The sequence below is a fragment of the Daphnia pulex genome, chromosome 8 (assembly GCF_021134715.1).
Source record: "Daphnia pulex isolate KAP4 chromosome 8, ASM2113471v1".
Classification (NCBI taxonomy): Eukaryota; Metazoa; Arthropoda; class Branchiopoda; order Diplostraca; family Daphniidae; genus Daphnia; species Daphnia pulex.
In genome coordinates this window covers 3,663,134-3,688,302 of record NC_060024.1, presented here as the reverse complement: position 1 = coordinate 3,688,302, position 25,169 = coordinate 3,663,134, and the positions used below count along the sequence as shown (strand labels likewise).

Below are 25,169 nucleotides of genomic sequence, written 5' to 3'. Positions count from 1 at the left end.
CGGTTGCAGCAGCTCCTATATAGCGCAGTGCGCCCCAGCAGCAGCAGCAGCAGTTGACCGATGTCTTGCGTTCATCAGATTATACGTGCATAATTGCATTCCTATCTTTTGGCGAATAAATAGATAGAGTTCCCGCATGCTGTGACTATACTCCACGAGCGCAATCGATTCATTGCCGACAAGATTGTTGGAGCTCTTTGTTGTTTGATTCGATGCGGATGATGCAGAACGTGAGTGCACCAGACCGAGGACAAAGTGTTTGTTGACTCAGCCCGTTTAGATTCTTTGCAATCTGATCACATAAACCTAATAGAAACAACAGATAGTCTATAGTAGTATATCTCTCTCTGTTTGGCCGATAAAAAAGAAGGGGGGAGCAGCAGGCCTCTGCTGAGTTGCGCAGTTCAATTAGTGCCGGCCGCATCCATCACAAGTAAAATGAACTTTGTAGAGTTTTTTCTTTTTTGGGACATCAACAGTGTGATCTTTAATGCATCCTTGTATAGTCGAAATAATGATGGTTGGATCAATATAAAGAGGATGTGGCCCTATATACTGTTAACGAGCTCTTCTTGCTCAAGTCATCGCTAACGATCGTACAACTATATAGAGTTGAGTTGAGCAGGCAACAACTCTATCGCTTCGGCCAGTCTTGAACAGGCAACGGCGAGAACAAGTTCAACTGGCGACACACTTGTTCCCCCCCTTATATACTCGTGTGCCTCCCATCTTTTTTAATTTGACGCTGTGCGTTACGCTCTTTTTTCTTTCTTTCTTTCTCTAAAATAGGCAACGGATGGTTGCCTAGTTGCTCCCCCACGTCGCAGTCAGATGTTGTCCGGTTGCCATAGCTGGTGGTGTTGTGAGACTGTCTGTTTATTGAATTTCTCTCGTCCGCTGCTGTCGTCGTCAGTCCTATCTCGTGACTGTTGACTGGATCACGACAATTTTTTTTTTTTTTCCGATTACTGATGCTACCATCGTTTGTTTTCTTCATTTCGAATGGAGCGAGTGAAATTGTGCATGTTCTAGCCCCGGTGCTTTTCAGTCCCAACGTAGTAGCCGTCACTGTTGAGTATAAAAGATAAACAAACTGGACAGTGCGGCAACGCAGGATAGCCAGGAAAGAAGAGAGGGGGAGAAGGACCTACCCAGACAAAGGAATAAGAGAGGGGGACTCAGTGCTGTTGACGATTGTGGCTAGGCGAGTAGCAATACAAAGCGTTCTTTGCAGCAAACAGGTTCACGTGTTAATTTCTATATCAACAGGTTATGGGCCCAGCTGTACGCACAGCTAACAGCTACTCTGTCTGAACAATTATTTTTTTTTGTGTGTGTCCCCGGCTAACTGTTCCCAAGAAATTAGAAATTCTTTTCTGGAGTGATGGAGAAAGATGGCCGCCGCCATGTTGTATGGTGTCTGAATGGGAAAAACTACGCGTCTTGGAAATTTGGAATGAAGCTGGCGTTACAAAGTGTTGAGCTTTGGGAAGTCGTGAACGGGACTCAACGGCAACCTGCTGAAAGACGCAATGCTGACCAGGTGATTGAAAATGCAGCTGATATAACCAACTGGAACAAGAGAAATACCACGGCAATGCAGAACATATTTGGCGCCATCAAAGAAGACCAATCAAGGATCCTGATGTCTTGTAGCACAGCCCAAGAGATGTGGATGAAATTGGAGACTGAGTATGAAGAAGATGCCGCAGACAATGCACCTCTATTGTGGACAAAGTTCTATGGATGCACATTTCGACCAAGCCAAAGTGTATCAAGCTTCCTGACTGAGTTGGAACAGATAGCATTCCGTCTGAAGAGCCTCAACATAGCTATTGATGATAATCAAATAATGGCAAAGATACTCATGTCGCTTCCTCCAGAGTTCCGTGTTTTTGCCTTTGCATGGGACAGCACGCCTGTTGCAGAGAAAACTCTCAAGAAACTGACTACTCGCCTTATAGCATTGGACAAGAGCCTGCGCAACGACGAAGAAGCAAAATCGACATCTGATACTGCCTATCTCAGTAAGCCGAACAGAGATGAATCACAGCACAAAGAGCAAGCACTTCCTGCCCAGTACGGTCAGAACAAAGGAAAAAGCCACCCTTCCAGTCAACATGCTGGTATACCGAGAACATGCTGGGAGTGCAACTCCACTACGCATGTTAGAGCTCAATGCCGTCAATACAAACGCCGGCGTGAGAGAGAAGGAGAAGAAGCGGACAGAAAAAGGAAGCGTTACGATCGACATGACAGAAGAGATGATAAACTATGTAAGCTCCCAGGAGCAACTGGCCGATGCACTCACGAAACCCCTGGCTGCTCCACGCTTCAAGTATCTCCGTGACAAGATTGGCGTTCGGGGTGTAGGGGAGGTGTAACTGAAGAGTTAAAGGAGGCTGATATTTCTTTTCTTATTATTTGTCTTGTGACACTGAACCTAGTATTTATGTCTGATTCAAATATGCTGTGTATTCTGTGCTCATGTTTATTTTTGGGGGTCCAGTTTGAGGGGAGGTGTTGAGTATAAAAGATAAACAAACTGGACAGTGCGGCAACGCAGGATAGCCAGGAAAGAAGAGAGGGGGAGAAGGACCTACCCAGACAAAGGAATAAGAGAGGGGGACTCAGTGCTGTTGACGATTGTGGCTAGGCGAGTAGCAATACAAAGCGTTCTTTGCAGCAAACAGGTTCACGTGTTAATTTCTATATCAACAGTCACGACGACGTACGTTTGTTATTGACATTTACACACACTCTGGCTAATGCTAGGTAATCCGTTCGATCCATAATCGTTGGCTTTTGTCTTCTTTTTTTTCTTTTCTTTTTCAAATGTTGTGTCGCGTGATAACGTTTTAAACAATGTTTGGTTCTCTGGATTTCTTGACATAAGATTTTATTTATCTAACATTTCTCAAACAACATACTGCTCATCATTCTCTAACAATTTGCTTTAGGTTTAGATAACTTGTGCCTGCTTTAGGAAATGGATCGTTCTTCTGCAGAACCTTCTCCTTCACAGCCCTCTTCACCTAACCTTTACACATCCACGCCAAACAAATTCAAGATTGCTTCATCGTCTACAGAGAGTGCCCAGGTGCCTCAGTCTGTTATAGATCGAGTTCAATGTGGCAATGAAACTCAACAACTTGACTGGCAGGGACCGGGGAATGGAGAGTCTGCACCTTCTAGTAGTCCTGGAACGGTACCACCAGCACCTGGGTTTATGGTGGCCAGAAAGGAATCGTACAAGCTGCAGAGGAAAAACTACAGGTTCGAAAAGAAGAAGGCTGCCAATGAACTGTTGTGTTCCTTTAAAGACCCAGCTGTTGTTGTCTTGGCAGATTGGCTCAAAGGTATAAAGACTACACCAGATTTCATGTGAAAGTGTTGAAAAACCGTTGAATAACTTAAAATCTGTGTTTTTAGTTAGAGGAATGCTCAAGAGTTGGACGAAACTGTGGTGCATTCTGAAACCAGGTGTCATCTTACTTTACAAAAGTGACAAGGCAAAGGTAAAATATTACATTTGATTTCATGTGTGTTGGACCGATTACATAATTATTTTTGTTTGGATACCAATAACAGGACTGGGTTGGCACAATACTCTTGAGTATGTGCAAATTGATTGAGCGTCCTTCGAAAAAAGACGGTTTCTGCTTCAAACTCTATCATCCATTGGACCAATCGATATGGGCGCCGAAAGGGCCCTTGGGAGAAACAATTCGTAAGCTCACTTGTTTGATATTTTGCAACATCCTGTGGAAATCATTTATCATTATTATTATTATTTTAACTCTCTCCATTTTAGCTGCTCCAATTCAACCGCTGCCCACCTCTCACCTGATTTTCCGAGTGTCTTCTCAAGGAGCTGGCAAATGTTGGATGGATGCGCTGGAATTAGCCTTGAAGTGCTCATCGCTTTTAATCCGTTCCATGAGCACTCGAAGCACCAACATTGGCGAAGGTCTCGTTTCGGACCTTGCGTCTGGCCATCCCATTTCCGGTGCTTCAGCCTCTCAGAGCGGCGATCTCCACTGGAACGACTCGGATTTTGAAAAGCATTTCAAAGACCAGGGTAAAATTCAATTATTATTATTTTTTAAAAATGTCCGTCCACCGATCCCGTCATGATGAAAATTGTCAAAAATGTTGATTGCTGCCCTGCTGTTGAAAACAATAGAGCTAGAGCGCGTTAACGATACCCTCAAAGTAGTGCCTTTGGTTTCCATTATCTCGCCCTCCTTTTCCTCGAACGAATCGACTCCCAGGAGTCCCCGATCCACTTGCTCCGGCTCGAGTGTGAACAACTCTCCACAACTCCGCAAAATGAATTATTTGCACCGATTTCCGCGTCATTCAGCCAGGAAATTGGTGAAACAGAATAGTGGTAAAATGATTCTGGTCGTATGCTTTTGACGTTCGTACGCTTTGTTGTGTAGATGCTCTCTATTATTACAGCTTCTCTCCTTCCCCTTTTTGTCTTTTGTTTGTCGTGCCCGCAGATTTCGACGATACTAGTCATACGGATGAAAACGACATTACCGAAGCTGAACGACGCTCCGGCTCCGGGCTGGATGTGGCTGATTTCGCCACCGTTGGGCCTCGTCTTCCGCGCATACGACGCGATTCCCATCACTCCGATTCGGAATCGGAAGAAGACGAATTGAGATCACTCGACGATTTCCCAGTCGAGACGCCGTACGTTGTCCAACAAGAAGAAGAGTTTGGCTCGGTATATACCTTGTAGACCATCTCCTGAATATTCTTTTAATTATTTAAATAAATTTTTATTCATTTGCATAACAAAAAAAAAGACTGGAGAGTTGACGGAAGAATTGGCCGATGATAACAAAAGTTTGATTTGGTTTCTTGTCAAGCAAGTGCGCCCCGGAATGGATTTGTCCAAAGTGGTCTTACCAACGTTTATTCTGGAACCGCGCTCATTTCTTGACAAGTTGTCTGATTATTATTACCACGCCGATATCCTGTCCAGGTGAGAGATTTTCTCCCGCCATTTTTTATCGTTTATTTCATGTTTTATTTTGTGAATAGAGCTGTTTTGGAAGACGATCCTTTCACGCGGATGAAAACAGTGGTTCAGTGGTACCTTTCCGGTTTCTACAAAAAGCCAAAAGGTCTCAAGAAACCTTACAATCCCATTCTGGGCGAGGTCTTTCGCTGTTGTTGGAAGCATCCCAACGGCTCCACCACGTTCTACATAGCCGAACAAGTGTCCCATCACCCTCCCATATCAGCCCTTTACGTCACCAACCGTAAAGACGGGTTCACTCTGTCGGCCACCATTCTGGCCAAATCCAAATTTTACGGTAGATCCCGTGCCAAAAATAAATTAAAATTATTTCCCGTCTCCTAAATTAAATTAAAAATTTTCACAACAGGAAATTCATTGTCGGCTCTGCTGGATGGATCGGCTCGGCTAACTTTATTGCCGCGCGGTGAAGATTACGTCATCACCATGCCTTACGCTCATTGTAAGGGGATTTTGCTCGGGACACTCACCATGGAAATGGGCGGCGAAGTCTACCTGAAATGCGAAAAGACGGGCTACCGGGCCGATTTGGAGTTTAAACTCAAGGTAAAGCTGTAACTTTATTTTTAATTGGCCCTGGGATTGCCCGATCTGATTATTTTATTGTCTTTTTTACAGCCGATGATTGGCGGAGCGGATTTTATGAACTACGTGACGGGCAAGCTTCGACTGGGCAAAGAAACTTTGGCCACCATATCAGGCTATTGGGACGACTGCATCACGATCGAAGACAAGCGAACGGGAGAGAAGCAAACGCTGTGGAATCCGACGTCCGAAGTCAGGGCCACCAGACTCAAACGCTGGACGGTGGCCAGCGAGGAGCAACTCGGCTACGAATCGGACAAACTCTGGAGCAAAGTGGCAGCCGCCATTCGTCAAGAAAATCAGGTTTTTGATTTGAATAAAAATGTGAATCTTTTTTATAAATTTAAGCTGAAATTGTTATTCAATTAAATTAGGAATTGGCCACGAACGAGAAGACGATTTTGGAAGAGGCTCAAAGGAACGCCACCAAATTGCGCATATCTCAGAACGAGACGTGGATGCCTCGCTGCTTCGAGCTGGACCCAGTGACGGATTCGTGGCATTACCGTCACGCCGACGTCCGCCCCTGGGATCAGCGCAACGACGTTATCCAGTACGAGAGTAATTTCGTCATCGCCACCAAAACTCGGCACCGAACTCCCATGATTCGCGAGGCCAGCATAGTCAGCGTCGAGAGACAAACGGAATCGATCCGGCAACAGTTAGTCCTGTCGTCGCCCAATGGGCCCGAATTCCGGAAGCCGTTGAGCGAAGCCAACGTCAACGGGGCGAGTGTCATCCGGCGGAGGAATGCCGACGGAAGCATCAGTTCCTCCGCCGAAGGCGATCTATTGCATAGCTCGGAAGAAGACAGTCGCTTGAAAGCGGATAAACGTCAATTGCGGAGTGGTTTAACCAGGTATATAAAAATTCAAAATTAATTAAAAGTCAATTTCTATTTAATTTCTTTATTCTATTCAGCTGGAACCACGTGCTGCAGTACCTGGAAGAGTCGCACCGGGAAACGCAGGATCGATTGACCCGGATCCAGACGAGCATTCAGTCGATGGTGTTGCAACAGCACCAGACGTTGGGTCCAAAGAAGATGATGCGCGGCTCGTCGTCGCGTGACCTTTACCTGGTCGTTCTAGTGCTGGTCCTCTGCCAGGTGGTTCTCTGGTTGTACTGGAAGAAATGATCCCCACCCACCCACCAACCCTACTCCTCCCTTTACCTTCAAGTTTCGAAACATTTTGTGTTTGCAACAACGCCATAACCTCACCCGTATGTTAAGAAATCTCTGTGCCGGCAAGCGGGAAAAAAACAAATGAGTCGTCTCTTTGCTAGTACGAAACAAACAAAAATATGAGGTAATAGTAATGGTGAAGTAACGAGTGCTAGTCGGTCCCCCCTTGTCCTCCACCCACTCACCCCGAAATGCGTTCTACATACCCCTCCACACTAAAAAAAGAAAAAAGAAAGAAAACAATTAATAATAATTTTTCTGTTTTGTTTGATAGTGATGTGAACTACTGGAGCAAAAGCATTCCTTCCATGTTCTATTTATCCAGATATTTATGAGACATTTATTTAGTATGACCTCATGGCATGGGAGACTTGTGTGTGTGTGTGTGTTTGTGATGCAACAGGGATTTTTTTAAAAATGGGCGGAAACACACAACCAAACAGGGACTCGCAGCCGAAGGGATAGTTATATAGAAAAGAGATCAAGTGCCATGACATTTGAGAGAGAATATGATGTGCCGTCTTGACATTCCTCCTCTTCCATTGATTATATATCTTTCGACTTTGCTTATTTGCCACTCTCTCTCTACTTCGCTTCGAATTTTTCCTCCCTCTCATCTTTTCTCTTCAAGTCGAAAATATAAAACCTTTTTTCCTATTTCCCTTTCGTCTTCTCATCCATCGTGCCGATTTTTACTCGTTCGCCTCCGTCAATGCGAAATTGTCCATTTCCCAATGATATACTGTGTTACACAATTGTGTGGCAAGATCTGCGTCAATTGTCTCCTTTTTCTTCAATTATAAAGCGATATCTTCTCAATACACGTCAACGTGTCCCCCTCTTAAATTTTCGGATTTAATGTCCATTATTTTTTCGTACTCTTGTAGTTGACGAGTTAATTCTGATACTTTAATAATTATGAAAAAAAGTTGAAAAATGAACCGCCCCCGGGTGGGCTCGAACCACCAGCCTTCCGGTTAACAGCCGAACGCGCTAGCCAATTGCGCCACGGAGGCTCTATCTTTACTCTAACTAGACCCGTATAAAATTGCTTTGCCAGTATTGTCTCAATGGTCTTTTTGTTTCTTTTTTTCTTCAATGGAGAATCGTTAATGCTATATTGTTACTGAAATCGCCAACCGCAAACACGGTTAAGGGCGAATTCGGCCGACGAAAGGAAATTGCCCAAGTGTGTTGACCACTACGGCTCAACCTTCACAGTTGTGGGAAAAGAAATGAATGGGATAAAAAGCTCGTATTTTTTATTTTTCCAAGTAAAACAAATTGGACCCCCGAGGAAACTAGAACCGTCTATCTGATTCCGAATTGTCTCGAATTTTTCTTGATTCTAACGGAATCCATGACAGACATTACAACACAGCTGGTGGGTTTTCCACGAAAAATTTGTTCAAGTTTCATCTGATTCACATTTTCTACATCCAATTGAATCATCCCCTTTTGTATGTACATCATCCGTACGTCGTTGCTTCACTTGCGGGTCGACCGTGTTGCGTGTGCTGTGGTTTGGGCGTGCGATAGCACAACCCCCTAAAGTTCGAGATGTGCCAAGAATAGACGTCACTGACGCAACAACACCGGAAATGCCGAAATATTTTCCACCCATAACAAAAAACCACGCACACGCTGCCTTCTTCTAGACTCTATACAAGTTAAGAATAGAAGAAAAAAAAAACTTTTTTCTAATTGGGTAAAAAGGAATGTGACAGTAGTAGTCGCTCCAAATATAGAAATGAAATAAAAATCCCTTTCAAATTTTTGTTTCTTTCAAACATTTTTGTCAAACACATATTTTTGTATTGCGCACAAGCTGCGTGAAAATATTTTCCCAGTTTTAGTTTTTAATTTTTTTCAAAACGGGAGCGAGAGGGAAACTTGCGGGAGTTGAAGGCTCCTGCGGCTAGGAGCTCGTGAGTTGACCTCAATAGCTAAAAGCGCGCAGCTCTTTCGCAAGTCGACGACACACGTTGGTAAGAGAAAAAGAGAGAATGAACCCAAAAACACAACAACAACCAAATAATGCGACTATCAAAATGCTGTTGGGAGAGAGAGAGAGAGAAAAGAGAGAGAGATGTTCGGGCGAGAAAGTGGAGCGGGGTCGATGACGTCAGCAATTGCTATACCCATAATAGCGAGGCTATGTAAGACCACCCAATTTTTTAGTTTTAGTTTTTTCGCAAAAGCACCTTTCGGGCGTTTGTTTTAATATTTTTTAATCGTCTCAATAGTACAAAGATTGCACAACTCCGTGGGAAAACAAATCATGTCGGATATTACACACAGAAAAATTTGAGTTAGGCGGGTTAATTTTAGTTTTTTTTAGTCCCCCTATTTAAAAAATTGTTGAATTAGTTTATTAGTTGTACAGTAGGCCTGCCAATAAGGCGACAGCAATCCAGTAATAGTTCATCTGGACGGCCAGCGAAGCATTTTTAGGTTCGGCGGATGCTGCTGGCTCCGGTTCCGGTTGAGGATCGGTCTTGTGTGAGGGCTGCTGAGGAGCAGTAGCTTTCAACGAAGGTTCAGACTCGTTGAGAACCGATTGAGATTGCTGGGCTTGGATGGGCTGTTCCACCGTGTCGACTCCTTTGGCCTGGGCCGATTCCAAAACATCTGCAAATCAATTTTTTAAAAATAGAGTCAAATTGTTTTATTTTTAAATGACAAGAATCGAGACCTTTTTGGAGTCCAGTTTCAGAGTCAAATTTGACCAGCGTAGTCATAGAAACTTCAAAGACTCGGTCAGTCCGGTCCAACTTGCTGCTGCCGGCCGCTGCTGTGGTTGGTGAAGCGGCTCGTCGTTTACGACCGAAAGCCAACTGGTCGTTGCTGCACTCGACCTACACAATCCAGAACATCCACAATCGATTGAGACATCGCAATAGACAATACGTCAAAAGACGTGACAGATTTATTTTACCCCTGAGCAACGGTCGAGACAGACATCGATAGTTCCCCGGAAGAGAACGTAATTGGTCTCGGGGAATTTAAAGGCCCTGAATCGGGCCGTCAATGTATCGCCATCGACCGTGTTGAAATTCTCGAAAAGATAAGGATCCACCGAACACCTAGGAAATTTAATTGAACATTTGGATTTGATTTGGATGAATTTTGAAATGAAATGTGATTATTCTACCCGTTGAGAATGATGGTCTCTTCTTTGGTGCGTCGATCTGTGACGTCCATGTAAGAGACTCTAAGGCCGTAAGTCGACGTGCTGTTGGGGTCCAGGAAAACTTCCATCTGGAGGAGGGTGCCCGGCTGGACGTTTAAATCGGAGCCGACCAATTGGCCGTTCTGGCGGACGGCAATGCCCAAAATAGGTTCGGGCGCCCGTCCTTCGATCACCGTGATGTCATACTCTCTTTTTTTTATTTAATTTTAAAATTAAATTCTATTTTTATAACATGTTATTTTAAAATTGATTAGATAAAACTTACTCGTCTTCTTGAAAGTCGGGGGACAGTTCACCTTGACGTTTGGCTCGGTGACGTTCCGGATGATGCGGCATCCATCCGCACTTGACGACGATGGATTCCTTCTCGAGTGATTCACTTTCGACCACGATCCGGTGGTAGTAGACCCGATGGCCCTGTCCAATGAAACATCCGGTATGCAAAATAACAGATGACAATTTTAAAAATAAAATAAAAGAAGAAGATGGATAAAACTAACATTCGTCTGGTCGACGACTTTGGTCATTCCGCAGCGGTAGAATTGGGCGATGGATAGGCGGAAGGAAGCCGTATTGCCTTCCATCATCGGTTGGCAACCTGTACACGACAGAATTTGGGAATTTGTCACGCGTGAGAGAAGATTAAATTTGACATTTTATTTCGTACCGATATCTTTGCCGTATTCTTTCATGCCTTCCAGGTAGACGTCGGTGACGGTGTCGGGCAGGACCATTTCGACTGTCATTTCGGCCGTGTCGCATTTGACTTTGTGCTGCACACCTGTAAAAGAAATAAAATTTATTATTCCCAGTTATTTTAAGTCAATAATCTCAGCTCACCGAGGGAAAACAAGAATTGTTTTTCCTCAGTGATTATGGCCTTGGTACGGGGGGCTGTATGGTGTGTGCGGTTTTTTTAAGATTTTTACACAACATTCACTTTTTTTTATTATTTTATTTTTATTTCATCACGGTAATCTTCCCACGCCAGTGAATTTTGATCCCAACGGGAATGAATTCTCACGGCTAAAGGCGAACGATCGCAGGTGAATCTTCTTCTCTCGCGGTGATTTACGGGAAAATGTTTGTTCAAATACCCTCAAGGCCTTTGTAAACTTAACATCTGATGACGTCGTCTGCTTTCACTTGCTAGAATGATCGAAATGAATTAAATGTGACACGTACCTGACACTTTGTTGGCGGAAATGTGTAGACAGAGAAGAGCTGAGAAGACGAATAAAACCATCCACGTTGGCGCAGCCATGATGGTTGTTTGTGTTCTTGTTTTTGTCTTGCCTTTTCTGACACAAGATTGGAAAATAAACCAGTGGTAGAGAGAGAATATAAGAGAAGACGGTGTGGAGCTTGTGACTGTTGGAAAGTTGGCTCCGTCACTGACTGAATACAAATCCTCCCCTCCCGTCTTTGTCGAACGAAAGAAGGAGGAAAAATAAAAGGAAAAAAAACCTGTTCAGGTGGTGGTTGGTGGTTTTTCTTCTTCTTTCATTTCCCTCTTTTCATTCTTTATATATTCCTCCAGCAGCCAGCAGCCAGCAGCCAAGACCCCCGGTCGTTTAACAAGTGTTGCACGGGCCGTGTGCCAGCCAGCAACACACGTAAGAAAAGGTGTATATCCTCGGGGCGATTTCTTCTTATATTCCCCACCACTTTTTATTTTCCTTTTTCTCTTTTGTGTCGTCTTACCATTCTTAAATAAGGAGGGGGGAATTTTTGAAATCTTCATGTCGTTTTTTCAAATCTTGATTTTACGTGAAATAAAATGTTGATCTTTTCTCTCCACCTTTTGATTTTTCAATTGGAAAACAATATGGCGGTCGCCGTGAATATTCTGCCATAAAAGGGAAGAAGAAGAGAATAAAAAAGATGAACTCAAGAAAATTTCGGTTGACTTGGCATACGTGCGAAATGCACCGCACCTTTTGGAGGCCCACACGACATCTTATGGCCGCGTGACTAGGGGGACGTGACGACGTTGTACCTGGTCACTTTTTTGGCTTGGTGGTGGTTGAAACTTGAAATTAAATATGACGACATATATTTCAGGTGTTTTGTTGTTGTTTGAAAATAACAAAATAAACTTGATTATCACTCTCGACGGTTGTCATGGGCAACCACCTTTAAACGAAACTTGCGTCATATTTTTTTGTTTGACGTCAGCCCGGTGTTGCCATCACCTGTTTGAACGTTTTTTTTAAAAAGCTATGTGGCCAAAATAGAACTCGGAACCATTTATGTTGGCGTGTGTGTGTGTCGAAACGAACAGATATACCAACACGTGTGTGTAAATGGCGTCGATATTCTAATCCTTGCACACACACACACTATACTGGCTCAACACGTAAAGATAAACGTTTATCCTTGGCGTGTCTAAATTATAAATAAGAATCAAGCCCCAAACGGCTAGAGTGTGTGTACGTAACTAATCAATAGATTGAGCAAGACCTTGCACGGCTGCTGGCCTGGCCGGCCTTGCAGCTCCGCACAAAACTGCCATTTGGACTCTCCGACAACTTCCGTGTTAATTCGAATGGAAAAAAAGAAGAATAATATAATTTTTTGGCCAGACTTGGCAACCCGCCGTAGTCGCCTTGAGAATGCGATGAGGCAATCGCCATCCATTTTTGTATTAACTCCCGAAAGATCTGGTATATTTAAAAAGAAAAACAGAAAGAACTGGAAAGTTATGTATTTCTCCGAACCGAAAAAACGAGTTGAAAAGATCCTGAACCGTCGATTGTTGTTGCGTCTCTTGGCCCTTCCTTACAAAGGCAGACATTGGCCGCTCTTATCGACGTCATCACGTGACGTTGTTCCACCACTACGCGCCTGCGCAGACGACATTTTCCAACTAGAAATTCTATTCCAACTTTTCTAGTTAAAAACTCGAATGATTTAGACGATTTTATGATGTTTTTGCATCAGCTAATGATGAAAAGAAAACTAGGAGGAGGATTCGGTACAGCGATATTTAAGTTTTAGTTTGAATAAAAAAGTCTGATGAAAGATTAGAGGAAAGATTGCGACATACATAGAGGAACGTCGGGTTGGAGCCGGAGGCGAAATCCGGGGTTGGGCGGCCATTGATGACGTAGGTGTTCCCTTGGCGCAACCAATGGCAATCAGACATTCCACACGGTCTGCCTCAGTCCCAGACGCCAGTCATCGCTCGACCATCATGGCGATCGGACTTTAGGATTGTCGCTGCTCCGCGCCATTTCCCCCCAAGTAGATTAACCAAAAAATTAATTAACTAAAAATCAAATCGAGTCAAACGGGGCGAAAAACTGCTACCCCAATTCTTCTAGTGTGAACCACCTCCGACGTTTGTTGTTTAGTTTATTAAAACGGTGGAAGGAAAGGGCAAGGGCCAATCCCAATTTTTGCAAGGACCGTCGTCTGGGGCATTTGTTTTTGTTGTCGTCCATTTTTGTTGGTCCCTTCTCTTTTTGTCGGCGCTGCTGAGCTCCTGCAAATTGCGTCGAGTGTTGTGTGCACACACCAATTCATTCGTATAGTCCTCGATTCCAAAATTTCCCGTGACGGCTCCCCGTGAAAATTGGGAAATCCCTGTTCCCAGCCCTGAAACCTCGAAAACTACATCAAGAAGAATCCAATTTTTTGATTATCTGCAAAGCCAATTTGGATGACCCACTTGGAATTCATGACCATGTTGGAAATGGAACTCTTGTTGGCGGTGTCGACCGTTCAACTTCCAAGATTGAGATAAGAGATGACACCTTTGTTGTTGCTAGTTCGTCCTTATATTTCACACTGCCGTATAATACAGCATTTTGGTATTTCAATAGTTGGTTTAGGGTTGAGTAGGGTAGGGAACAATAGATTGAATGGGAAGAGAGGGTAAAATTGGGGCCCTCTGTTGAGGTCCCTACAAATTACACAGAATTAACAATAGCAATAATGTCGATCACTGTTGGGATGCAATAAATTCCCAACACACTCCCCAGTAGAGCCCGTTCAATTGGCTCGACATCCTGATCGACTTGATATCCGTTGGATTGGAGATCTGAAAATGCGGTTGAAGATGGATGGCCTGGATTAAGAGGAGCTGTTTCGTTGACTGGCTACGGATTCAGTTAATTGTCCATTCCATTTGATTCCGATTGAGAGTTGGCTGACTCTTTGGAAGTTTGCCACCAGGATCCCATACCGATTGGTGTGTGTTGGAATCTTCTTCAATGTCCTTTAACACAAGAATATTTTTTAGTAGATGTGAAACGATTTTGTTTGGTACCTGGGTTAACGAATAAGAGAACAGCAACTGGTTGATGAGATGTTCTTCTATACTTGGTAACCTTGAGATGCGTTTAGGAGCTGGTTTTACTGGCTCCAAGCGCTTCCGTTTCATTGAGTTTTGTTGATTGGCCAATTCCGGAAGAATTGCTGCTTGACTGCACGGCGATCTGAACTTCGGAATGATTTCTTGGTTGCTTTCTACGTTTGTTGAATTGACAAATGCAGCGGCTTCTTGAGGATTTTCTTTCGAAGCTTCCTGGATTTCTGGCGACGATGATAAATTTCCAGAAGAAGAGAAGTTGGTTTGTTTAAGTTGACTCGGAAAAGAGTTAAGTGTTTCCAGCGATGCAGCTGGCCTTCCCGAGGGGAAAAAAAGAAAGGTAGGAATATCCTTTTCTTTGGAGCCGGCTGGCGGAATCCTAATAATTGAATCTTTAGTTTTTAGACAATTGAATGTGTCAGGAACTTCTGCTTGATAAGTAGGAGTTTCTTGATGACTAAGAGAGTGAGGAGCTTCTGCCGGATTGGCTGGAGCTTTTTGAAGATTGAGAGTACCAGGAGCTTCTGCCGGAGTAGCTGGAGCTTCTAGAATAATGAGAGGACGAGGAGCTTCTGCCGGAGTAGCTGGAGCTTCTTGAATAATGAGTGTGCAAGCAGTTTTTTCGTTGCTAGAGGAGCTCAAGAGATTTTTGGACTCCACTGCATCTACACCATCTAAGTTTGCAAATTTGAGGTTAGTTGCTTTCAGCTCGTCTTCAAACCTTTTTTCGTCTTTGTTTCCACTGGATTTGACCGGAATATCTGAGATTGATAGCCCTTTTTTTGGTCGTTGTTGGAGACTGGCTGTTCCAGGCTCCTTTTCCATCGGGACTTCTTTTGACTGGGCTGATTTGACGTTTTGGTCGCTGTAGCAACTTTTCGCGTTCGATGATGGGATTTTTTCTGCTCCTTCCAGATTTGCTGAGTTTTCTAACTTTGAAACAAAGGAATTATTTTCTTTTATTTCGTTCCTTTCAAACCTTTTTTTGTCGGGATATCCGTCTGGCCCATCCGGAGAATCCGAGAGTGAGTCTCCTTTTTTCGGTGGGTGAGGGAGACTGGCCGTTCCAGTCTCTTTTTCTTCCGTCTGGATATTTTCTTTTGACTGGTATGAAGGGGTGTTTTGAAAACTACAGCTTGTTGTCGTAAGCGACGACACTTCTAGTGGAGTTGGGTTTGGCACTAATACTGCTGCAAATTGAGATGTTGAGAGGGTTTTGAGAATTGACTCTATTACTTGATTTGTTTGAGAAGCTGGCTCCTGAGAAGCTGTTGGTGATAAGTTGACATCTCCTGGAGCGACGGGCACTGAAAAGGCTGTTGAGATGGCTGCGATCACCTGACTGATTATGTCCCGATTGAGTTGTGCTTGGGTTGCTGCCTGGTTTGCTGCCTGGGTTGCTGCCTGATGTTGGAGAATTTGGAGCATTCTTTCTCTGTCCTTCTCCCATTCTTCGTCATCTGCTTCCTTTTCGAGTTTGTCTAACCATTCTCTTCGTTTTTTCTTTAAGATGTGAATTTTGGCGACAATAACATCGTCCATTGTTTGGTACATGGTGTCGATGTCTGCATTGATCTCTTCTTGGTCTTCGCCTTCTTTGTACATTTCAGCCTGGACCCTTTTTGAGAATATCTCATAAGTTTTGTAGAATCCATCTAGCTTTTTTTCTAATTTTTCGACTTCGATAAACGCTTCCAACGTCATTTCTGTTGATTTGTACGTTTCGACGAGGTTAATGATACGGGTGATATGCTTTTTAATTAAAGTTCTTGCGTAATTTGGAGCCATTGTGAGTTGGAGGTGGCTCCTAAGGAGCTGCTGAGAGTACGAAAAGAAGATAATTAGTTTAAATTAATGTTTTGATTAAGTTGATTAGCCTTTTTGTTTGTTGTTCTGCTCGGTCTTCGGAGATTCGTGGTGCCGAATTAAATTCTGCTGTCTTTTCCACTTTCTTTGAATTCCTTTATGTGAAGATATCTGCAAAAACTGAATGATTTTGGAGCTAGGGTAATTTTCTAGCTCCTTACAATCCCACAAACGGCATAATAACAATTTTTAGGAAAGAGAATTTAAAGAGTTTTTGCCGCAAGACGGCGGTTTCTAATTCCCAATTTTGTGCTCAGAGGGCGCTTTGTGCCTTCTCAGAAAAAGAGAAAGATTTCCCTTTAAGCAAACAAAAAATGCAAGAGCGTAAGAGCGCGAGATTTGTTTCGAAATGGCGGAAGGCCTTTGTAAATAGAGAGAGAGAAAAAAAATTCAAGTTTTAATCACCCTAAGGCGCACACGAGGCGAACGCGTTGAAAGGGTAGAGAATTTTCCCGCGTTTTTTCCAGTTTAAAGGGGAAACCGGCCTAGCCCCCCAAAAAAGAGAATATTTTTCTGTCGTATTTAGAGAGATCGTTGTGCCTTCTGAGACAGAGAGAGATTTACCCAAATGATTGAATAACAAACAATGCAAATTAATTCAAAAAATGAGAGAGATTTGTTTTCGGGAAATGGTCTAAGGCCATAGCAAAGAGAGCGATAATTTATTTAAGTCTTTTCACCCTGGGGCTCACACGAGGCGAACTCATTGAAGGGTTAGAGAAGTTCCCGCGTTTTCCCAATCTAAGAGGTAGGGAAGCAAGCCCCCCCAAAAAAAAATTCTTGAAAGGAAAGAGATTCCCGCGTTATCCCATTTTTAAAGAACGGGCAGTGAACCCAATCAGCTGAGATTCGTTTTTACAATGCCGGGAGGCGTATCAAGAGATAGAGAGGGAATTTAACCTAAGGCTCACACGAGGTGAACACGTTAAAGAGGTAGGGAAGTTCCCAAGTTTGCCCAATCTTAGATATTGGAAAGCAATATCCCCCCAAAAAAAAAAAATTTGTTGAAAGGGAAGAGAGAATAATCAACTTAGGCGATGATAATTTACGTGACAAAAAAAGAAATCCCCCTTCAAAAATGATTTAGGAATCCTATTTTAATTTTAAGAAACTTTGAGGAAATATTTTAGCTTTAATTCAAGAGAGAGAAGAAAAATAATTTACTGTTTAGAGGGATCTATTTGCTTACTAGACCCCTGAGAACAAGTTAAACTCAGAGAGAGAGAAAAAGATTCTAATAAATGACTGACCTGCCATAATTAAACACAATTTTCTTTGATAAATGGCGGCAATGATTAAGCAAAAGGAGATAACGAGAGAAAGATTTGAGTGTGATAGAGCGAAACTAACTTAACACTGGTTGGAGAAAACTCCGGTTCGAAGGACCATGTTGGAAATGGAACTCTTGTTGGCGGTGTCGACCGTTCAACTTCCAAGATTGAGATAAGAGATGACACCTTTGTTGTTGCTAGTTCGTCCTTATATTTCACACTGCCGTATAATACAGCATTTTGGTATTTCAATAGTTGGTTTAGGGTTGAGTAGGGTAGGGAACAATAGATTGAATGGGAAGAGAGGGTAAAATTGGGGCCCTCTGTTGAGGTCCCTACAAATTACACAGAATTAACAATAGCAATAATGTCGATCACTGTTGGGATGCAATAAATTCCCAACAATTCTTCTAGTGTGAACCACCTCCGACGTTTGTTGTTTAGTTTATTAAAACGGTGGAAGGAAAGGGCAAGGGCCAATCCCAATTTTTGCAAGGACCGTCGTCTGGGGCATTTGTTTTTGTTGTCGTCCATTTTTGTTGGTCCCTTCTCTTTTTGTCGGCGCTGCTGAGCTCCTGCAAATTGCGTCGAGTGTTGTGTGCACACACCAATTCATTCGTATAGTCCTCGATTCCAAAATTTCCCGTGACGGCTCCCCGTGAAAATTGGGAAATCCCTGTTCCCAGCCCTGAAACCTCGAAAACTACATCAAGAAGAATCCAATTTTTTGATTATCTGCAAAGCCAATTTGGATGACCCACTTGGAATTCTCGACATCTTTTTCTTCGCCATTGCTGGGTAAGATTTCTGCAGTGCTTGTGTGATTGTGTGTGTGAGAATTATTCCTCGTTGATTGCGAGTCTGTGTGTGTGTCCGCCCCTCCCATTTCTGTGTCTATGGAATTGTTAAGTTACGACGGCCGATTGCACCATCCTGTTGACGAAGAGAAAAAGAGAGAGAGACGAAAAGGGCATACATTATTGTGTGTTGGCTGTGCTGCATACGTGACGTCTCCCCTAGAAATGAAGGCCGGCTGAATTCTTAGCCAACGCCATCTAGGTGGCGGATCTGCCATTCCATCAATGGATTCCTTACGCCTCTTTGTTTTGATTTTTTTGCAGTGTTTTAATAGTTTTTTTTTTAAATTTTGTAGAAACAAATAATTGGGAATAGTTTATTATCGAATTCGATTTAGAAATCGGGGTAGATCTTTGGTCAATGCCAAGTTTCGTGAGATTTGTTCAGCTGACACGTTCGACAACCAAAGTCCATTTTTGTTTAGATAAAAAATCGATCTGTTATATAAAAATCTATCACAATTATCACACCACGAAAGGTTTTTCCCATTACGAAATTGTCAATATTTGCCATCACAAAATAACTCTCATCTCGTTGAACAGAAAACAGTTTTCTCACGTTTAAAAAAAAATTCCAATAGAAAAAAAGAACCTTTAAAACGACTTTGATTCATAAAAATGATTGCCATCAGAAATTAAAGGCCTCGGTCAAGAGCTTTCGAACGTAACAAATTGCAATTCTCACAATCGAGGGAAACCGAAATTCTTTTTAAATTTTCTGTGGCTGGCCTTGTCTTACAAACACACACGCCATGATGCAAGATGGTGGCCTGAATTGCAAGGGGGGCCCTTTTGTGTGTCGTCATCGTCATCGAGTATTTTCTGGACTTTTATTTCTTCTTATTTCTTCTTGTTGTGCTTTACATTCTCAATGTGGGGAGGTGCTTACCTTCTCTCGTACGTACACGTCACACTGCAAGCAAGTAAGCTCCGCCTCTACTCCCTCCCCCTTCGAGTTGTTGCGCAATGGTTTAGTGTACGTGTCGTGCGGGAAATCACTTTGCGGCCGCGGGGGCTTAAAGCTCTACGCAGACTCTGACGAAATGCATCTCGTGACGAAATCTCTTGAATCTAATAGTCGCTGTATTTTGTTTCGTTTTATTTTATTTCTTTCAGGTTTGTCAATCGTCACTAACGTTGCAACGCTGTTGGAAATCATTTAGATATATACTCAAGATCGAACAGCTGCTTACCAGTCAGGCAGTCTAACTAAACGAAACTGAAAACTACCCCCTACCGTCTCTATACGTGTGTGTGTCAAGTTGCCAAGTGCCATCACCGGAGAGATTATTCGCCATTCAAACGCGACCATGCAGGTGGCCCGACCGACTCTGCCTCTGCTCAACATCGAGCTGGCCCAGCGGAAGCAACCTCTCCTGCAGCAGCACCCGTCCGTTCAAAAGTCGGACGACGTTTCTGCCGAGGCGGCTGTGGGCAATGTCATCGATCCTATCCCGCCGACGCCTCTCTCGCCGCCGACTTTCCTGTCCAAGATCCCGGCGCCGGCCTTGGCCGCCGACGTCTCTCCCGCCGAGATCCTCTTGCTGAACGAGCGCTACCTGCTGCTGGAGTGCCTCGAGGGCGCCGTCTCGCCTCAAAGTCAACCGCTGCGGCGCTGCATCGACACGGTCAGCGAGGAGATCTACTTTTGCCGCGAGTGCTCGCCGACTTCGCCGTCGACGGCTACTCTGCTCGAGGCCCACCACCGCCTGAGGAACTCTGACGTCGTGACGCCCATCCAGCACGTCGTCCACGCCGAGGGTGACGCTCAAACGCCAAAGCTCTATCTCCTCTCGCCGGCCTCCTACGGCGACTTGCACTCGTATCTGAGATCCAAGCGACGGCTGAAAGAGATCGAGGCCAGAAATCTCTTCCGCCAGGCCGCCCAGGCCGTTTTCGATTGCCATCGCCACGGAGTCGTTCTCACCGACTTGAAGCTCAGACGCTTCGTCTTTGCCGATCCGCAAAGGTAATTAAATCCAAAATAATTCAACAACTTGTGACAGTTATTAATGACATTTATTTGATTTGTTTAGGTCGAAATTAAGATTAGAATCGTTGGAGGAAGCGATAGTGCTGGAGCGATCGGATTCGGACGATGGGGTTTGGCGGAAGCACGGGTATCCGGCTTACGTGACGCCGGAAGTGTTGTTGAGTCGTGGCGCCCGCTATTCCGGCCGTGCAGCTGATCTTTGGTCTCTGGGCATCATCCTCTACACGCTTCTGGTTGGCCGCTATCCGTTCCAGGACTCGGGACCATTCGGGCTCTTCACCAAAATCATCCGCGGCCACTTTACCGTTCCGGATTTTGTGTCGTCCAGGGCCAGGTGTCTCATCCGCCACCTGCTCCGTCGCGATCCTTGCCAGCGACTGGAGGCCGGCGACATTCTGCTCCACCCTTGGTTCTCGGCAGTTTTGCGCACGGCCAAAGTGGATCAAGTGAAAAGCAAACCGGAAGTAACTGGCGTGGGTTTCGTGAGGCCCGAACTCTCTGTCGTCGATCAAGTGGTTCCCGAAGCCGTGGCCGACTCCTCTCGAATGGAAGATTGATTGGGAAATGAATTCAAAAAAAGACATAAAAGAAAAAAAAAGGAACCCGCTTATTTCACATTTTGTTGATAATCATCATACTATTGTGTCATAAATTTTCTTTGTCAGTGTGATTGTGCGCGAATCGTATGAATGGAGAATATTGATCGTATGTTAATTTGTATCACACAGCCAACGTATTACCATTTTATTATAAATTTGGTCAAACATGGTCTGGACTTCATTAACAATTGGGTTTTTATTTCTTTACGTTATCTTTAGAGAATCGTTTTAAGTTTTAATTAATGAAATGGAATTAAAATCCGCCAGCAGAAGTACTTTTAAAAATTTGGAAAACCATTTTATGGAATAACGCTAAATTAGACTGTTAGAATGGATAAGAAGGAAAGGAAAGGAACAGTAGAAAAATTTTAATTTCCCATGACATTTTTTTTTTCTATAGGATTTTCCGATTTTGGTTTACTAGGCAACTTCAAGGATCAAGACCGAAGCATCCCGTTCAACTAAAGGCTTGGCTGATCCGTGAAAAATGAAAAATGAGTGGTTTTTTGGTTTGCATTGAAGTCCTACAAACTGCATCCTAGTTAGTTTGTTCACTTTGTTGCAGTGAAGTGTGGAGTAGGAATCCTAAAAAGTAATAATTAAAACATTTAAACACCTTTAATTAAAAGGCTTTTAAATCTAATTACATTTAGATGGCCGCAATTAGATGCCCACAAGTGGATGCCCATAACCGAAGAGGAAACGTGGGTCCCCTTTTTTTTCGTACGCCCTCCTCCCTCCCACTCGTCCCATTCTCCCTCTTTTCCCCGTTCTCGCGCTAAAAAAGTCTAGAGCCATGCTGCGTTGCCAGATAAAACGGCTAAAAAAAAAAAAGATCCCGAAGAGCCCTATACAGGGCGGCAGTCGGCAGAAAGATTGATTTTGATAAGTTTGAAGTGTTATTTTATTAAAAAGGCAGGGCTGGGTAAGACTGACCACAATTTTTATAAAGAGCTGATCTGCGCTGACCACAACCAACCTATTGAAGCTTTTATTTTTTAATCTAGTTCTTTCCCAAAGACAGTAACGACGTAACATCTTTTGTGCTGATAACATACCGAAAAAAGTTTAATGGGATTTGATTTAGAAAGGACTATGAGAAGGATTGTTGTTTTATTCTTAGGCCCTACAATAAAAAAATTTATAACTTAGAAAATAAAAACTCATATCTCTGTCACTTATGATTTTTTTTACAAAAAATTTAAAAAAAATTAGATTGAATTGCATATTCGGGTTTATTGTTTATTCTCGCTACATTACAAATGAGTATTTTTTAACAAAATTTTCGAATCTGCCCCCAACTTTCGCAAGACTTTCGAAAAATGGAGATAGATTTTTCTACTGTATTTTCGGAGTAAAATCCAATATTTAGTAGGCCTAACGCCCTAATCCTTCTAACAGTGATGTAAGGCGCGCTTACTTCGAAGAACGGTTCAAACATTTAGGCCGAACTAGTTTATTTGCTACATAGCACAGAGTACAAACTGAGAGAGAGAGAGAGAGTTTAACTTACAACTGTTGCCTTAGGTAGAGGACCAGTGAGATGACTAGTCTGACTCTAGAGGCTGCGACGGGAGTTTATATACTCCCGCGCGGCCTATGCAACGGCTGAGTGTGTCAGCCATAGAAGCAGTTCCAAAATGGCGGGCGACAATCATGAGAGGTTATTAAAACGGGTGGGAAATTATGTACGGTTATTAAAAGAGGAGAAGAGCATGAAGGGTGCGGGCTTACAGAATATACATACAGTAAGCGATATGTACTCCTTTAGTCAGTGCGCGACTGCGCATTACAGTGAGAATGAAAGATGAGCTATATTAGTTCGAGGTGTTAAGACATTTAACGCTATCGAACCACCATTCCTTAATATCCTGGTATATTTTGGGTGGAAGGGTTTCATCATGGGCCATGCGACATAATTCGCATAAACCATGATTGTAAGGCATTGCAATAGAATAATATTTCTTCCAATTAAAATATTTTGCAAATAATTCATCCGAATTCTGCAGCATCAAAATATATTCAGCGAGCTCTTTAGGAGATCGAAAATCTTTAACGTTCATGTAAGAATTTAGTGGTGCAAAGCGTTCGTATTCAGACCCACCCATCACAATTGGAACAGTGTTATATTTTAAGCTCCTGTAAAACTTTTTTGTCACATAATCTGGACACCAAGTGTTTTCAAAGGCCAGATAGAATTTGTAATCGTTGCGTAACATGTCATAGCATTTCTGCGAACAATTTTGCATATTAGTGCAGGATCCGAAGATGTCCTCGGGAATATACTTGCTGCTCAGCTGCTGAACGTAGTTTTCGCGCCGAACTGGGGTAACGCAGTTGGACATTTGCATTTCACTACTAGGGGAGAGCGGAGTTGGATGGGACAGGGGTTGGATGGGACAGAGTGGTTATATGTTAGTTCCTGTAATGACAGAAACATTTCTTTTAGCCGATTTAGAAAGATTAAATAGATGCCTTTAAAGATCATTTGAAACATTTTCTTAATTCTATATATTTAAAAAGATATAGGAAGTTACACTCGGTGTTATTTTTTTTTGTCCCTTCCAACTCCGCTCTCCCCTATACCATAATAGTGAAAAGCTACCACATTCACAGTAGCGGCCGCTACGATCGCACTAGCCTATATGGAACCTGTTTAACTTGTTCTATTACACTAGACACAATCATTATAACGTAGATTTGTGTTTGAATAATAATGTGCATGCGTGTATTTCATCGATGAAACGAGTGTGTTTGCTAAGAAACGGTCGAAGATACACAATAATAATAAAATAGTTGTGTCTGGAAAGACAACACAGAAAGCATTCGAAGTTAGAATTCTTATAAATATACAACAAGGTATAATTTGCATCAAAATTTATAAATGAGGCTTTTAATTCGATGCTGTAAGTAATTTACCAAGACGGCATAAGGTGCATCTATGTAGTTTATGGAACGATTAAACCCATATGATAAGAGAAAAGTAGAGTTAGAGGGCAGTGCGGGCACGGGGGGGGGGGGAGGGGGTGACGGTCGAGGAAGGAGAGAGCTAGAACGAGGACGGGTTCTGGAGCTGTTAGATCAAGAAGTAAGAAGGATTGGGATCAGAAGAGAATCAGAAAGGAGAGCGTAAATAATTTTACATGTAACGATTGGCGTAGTGATTAGCGTAGGCCTACAGTGCTTCAGATCCCAAGGGCTAAGGTTCGATCCCAACCTCATACATCTTATTATTTAAAAAATATATTAAGTTGCAAATCTACACTCTAAGTTTTTATGTCCTACTTTTTCCCTACTTTATATGGTAGAGTCGAAAAAGTAGGAAAAAGGTAGGAAATTCCTTCTACTTTAACGAAGTAGGAAACTATTTTATTCCTTCTACTTTTGAAAGTAGGGAAAAGTAGGAAATTTCATTCCTTCTACGTTGGAGAGTAGGGAAAAGGTAGAAAATTCCTTCTACTTTAATAAAGTAGGAAATTATTTTTTCATTCTACTTTTGTATAGTAGGTTGAAAGTAGACTATCTAGCATTTTAATGCTTAATAATTATTGTTAAGCTTAATAAGAATTTTGGGAACATGATTATGGTTAGTTTCCCTACTGCAACGGAAATGTGACAAGATTCCATTTTATACCATAAACGTTAATCATGACTTACGATTTTTATGCTAGAACCATTTAACATAGCGGTTAGCAAGCTGGAGTGCCACTTCAAAGGTTGAAGGTTCAATTCTGGTTGAAGGGAGTTGGTAGAGTAGGGATCAAGTAGACAAATTGTAGATACTCTACTTTCCGGAGATTTTTTTAATGGTAGACAAATAGTATATACTCTACTTTTGGACTACTATTTCGCGACTTTATTGCAATGGTAGAAGTTACGTCCATAAGGTAGAAAGCCCTACCAAAAAGTACTATGTCCATTTCGCTACCGAAAAAGTAGCCGAAAGTAGACAAAAGTAGGAAGAAAAATCTTAGAGTGTACTAGTGAAAGGTGGTTGCGAAGGTTACTATGTAAGAAGCGTTTCTCAACTTATAAGTTGCGTTTTCCGTTTCGCATCTTATAAGTAGCGCTAAGTAGCCCCATTTTGAACAAGAGTGCAAGTGCGGCTTAGGTGCAGCGGGGGCGCAGTTCCCGCTACCCCACACCGCCTTGCAATTACTATCTTTCTTAACAGTTTCCATGCAACAAATTACAAATTACCGACTTACCGTCCATTTTAGAGTGACATCAGAAGCTAGTCTTTAATAA

General features: G+C 42.9%; 5 protein-coding genes, 2 long non-coding RNA genes and 1 other non-coding gene across 10 annotated transcripts; 4 read left to right on the top strand and 4 right to left on the bottom strand.

Moving 5' to 3' along the window:
- Positions 1 to 551: 551 nt before the first annotated feature.
- On the top strand, positions 552 to 7,673 carry LOC124200490 (oxysterol-binding protein-related protein 8-like). Of its 3 annotated transcripts, XM_046596753.1 has the most exons (14): positions 555 to 1,064; positions 2,721 to 2,775; positions 2,961 to 3,100; positions 3,164 to 3,359; positions 3,433 to 3,518; positions 3,592 to 3,730; positions 3,815 to 4,081; positions 4,509 to 4,738; positions 4,821 to 4,999; positions 5,059 to 5,333; positions 5,406 to 5,602; positions 5,675 to 5,944; positions 6,016 to 6,500; positions 6,563 to 7,673. In XM_046596753.1, the coding sequence occupies exons 3-14, from the start codon at positions 2,990 to 2,992 to the stop codon at positions 6,777 to 6,779; spliced, it is 2,652 nt and encodes an 883-aa protein (XP_046452709.1). In that variant the 5' UTR covers positions 555 to 1,064; positions 2,721 to 2,775; positions 2,961 to 2,989; the 3' UTR covers positions 6,780 to 7,673. The 3 variants fall into 3 exon arrangements, with proteins under 3 accessions (XP_046452708.1, XP_046452707.1, XP_046452709.1); XM_046596752.1 differs by having other exon boundaries at positions 552 to 1,064; positions 2,721 to 2,731; positions 2,961 to 3,359; XM_046596751.1 differs by having other exon boundaries at positions 554 to 1,064; positions 2,961 to 3,359.
- LOC124200527 lies at positions 1,385 to 2,384 on the top strand. The gene is made up of 2 exons (XM_046596797.1): positions 1,385 to 2,126; positions 2,173 to 2,384. Exons 1-2 carry the CDS (start codon positions 1,385 to 1,387, stop codon positions 2,382 to 2,384), a joined length of 954 nt encoding a protein of 317 aa, XP_046452753.1.
- A 96-nt stretch (positions 7,674 to 7,769) lies between the features above and the next one.
- Positions 7,770 to 7,843, bottom strand: Trnan-guu. Its single transcript has one exon. It is a non-coding gene; the product is annotated as a tRNA-Asn (tRNA).
- A 113-nt stretch (positions 7,844 to 7,956) lies between these two features.
- On the top strand, positions 7,957 to 8,826 carry LOC124200493. Its single transcript, XR_006877329.1, has 2 exons — positions 7,957 to 8,211; positions 8,367 to 8,826. It is a non-coding gene; the product is annotated as an uncharacterized LOC124200493 (long non-coding RNA).
- A 219-nt stretch (positions 8,827 to 9,045) lies between these two features.
- On the bottom strand, positions 9,046 to 12,473 carry LOC124200491. The gene is made up of 9 exons (XM_046596754.1): positions 11,958 to 12,473; positions 11,206 to 11,869; positions 10,688 to 10,801; positions 10,521 to 10,618; positions 10,286 to 10,437; positions 9,982 to 10,209; positions 9,766 to 9,913; positions 9,523 to 9,685; positions 9,046 to 9,458 (listed from the first exon to the last, which is right to left on the bottom strand). The coding sequence occupies exons 2-9, from the start codon at positions 11,282 to 11,284 to the stop codon at positions 9,202 to 9,204; spliced, it is 1,239 nt and encodes a 412-aa protein (XP_046452710.1). The 5' UTR covers positions 11,285 to 11,869; positions 11,958 to 12,473; the 3' UTR covers positions 9,046 to 9,201.
- Positions 12,474 to 17,863: 5,390 nt separating this feature from the next.
- On the top strand, positions 17,864 to 21,091 carry LOC124200492 (tribbles homolog 2-like). Its single transcript, XM_046596755.1, has 3 exons — positions 17,864 to 18,270; positions 19,446 to 20,298; positions 20,366 to 21,091. Exons 2-3 carry the CDS (start codon positions 19,640 to 19,642, stop codon positions 20,877 to 20,879), a joined length of 1,173 nt encoding a protein of 390 aa, XP_046452711.1. The 5' UTR covers positions 17,864 to 18,270; positions 19,446 to 19,639; the 3' UTR covers positions 20,880 to 21,091.
- LOC124200494 lies at positions 20,651 to 22,470 on the bottom strand. The gene is made up of 2 exons (XR_006877330.1): positions 22,435 to 22,470; positions 20,651 to 21,506 (listed from the first exon to the last, which is right to left on the bottom strand). It is a non-coding gene; the product is annotated as an uncharacterized LOC124200494 (long non-coding RNA).
- Positions 22,471 to 22,738: 268 nt separating this feature from the next.
- Positions 22,739 to 23,272, bottom strand: LOC124200526 (glycoprotein 3-alpha-L-fucosyltransferase A-like). Its single transcript, XM_046596796.1, has one exon. The coding sequence runs from the start codon at positions 23,270 to 23,272 to the stop codon at positions 22,739 to 22,741; it is 534 nt and encodes a 177-aa protein (XP_046452752.1).
- Positions 23,273 to 25,169: the final 1,897 nt, after the last annotated feature.

What these genes read in the sequence shown, in the direction of transcription:
- LOC124200526 (XM_046596796.1), bottom strand. Translation starts at nt 23,272, where the DNA reads ATGCAAATGTCCAACTGCGTTACCCCAGTTCGGCGCGAAAACTACGTT.
- LOC124200491 (XM_046596754.1), bottom strand. Translation starts at nt 11,284, where the DNA reads ATGGCTGCGCCAACGTGGATGGTTTTATTCGTCTTCTCAGCTCTTCTC. An exon ending in AAGTCGTCGACCAGACGAAT is followed by an intron (nt 10,438 to 10,520) that starts GTTAGTTTTATC and finishes TTCATTGGACAG; the next exon opens with GGCCATCGGGTCTACTACCA. An exon ending in TGAAACTGGACTCCAAAAAG is followed by an intron (nt 9,459 to 9,522) that starts GTCTCGATTCTT and finishes ATTGATTTGCAG; the next exon opens with ATGTTTTGGAATCGGCCCAG.
- LOC124200527 (XM_046596797.1), top strand. Translation starts at nt 1,385, where the DNA reads ATGGAGAAAGATGGCCGCCGCCATGTTGTATGGTGTCTGAATGGGAAA. An exon ending in CCCTTCCAGTCAACATGCTG is followed by an intron (nt 2,127 to 2,172) that starts GTATACCGAGAA and finishes TACGCATGTTAG; the next exon opens with AGCTCAATGCCGTCAATACA.
- LOC124200492 (XM_046596755.1), top strand. Translation starts at nt 19,640, where the DNA reads ATGCAGGTGGCCCGACCGACTCTGCCTCTGCTCAACATCGAGCTGGCC. An exon ending in GTCTTTGCCGATCCGCAAAG is followed by an intron (nt 20,299 to 20,365) that starts GTAATTAAATCC and finishes TGATTTGTTTAG; the next exon opens with GTCGAAATTAAGATTAGAAT.
- LOC124200490 (XM_046596752.1), top strand. Translation starts at nt 2,990, where the DNA reads ATGGATCGTTCTTCTGCAGAACCTTCTCCTTCACAGCCCTCTTCACCT. An exon ending in CTTGGCAGATTGGCTCAAAG is followed by an intron (nt 3,360 to 3,432) that starts GTATAAAGACTA and finishes CTGTGTTTTTAG; the next exon opens with TTAGAGGAATGCTCAAGAGT. An exon ending in GCCCTTGGGAGAAACAATTC is followed by an intron (nt 3,731 to 3,814) that starts GTAAGCTCACTT and finishes TCTCCATTTTAG; the next exon opens with CTGCTCCAATTCAACCGCTG.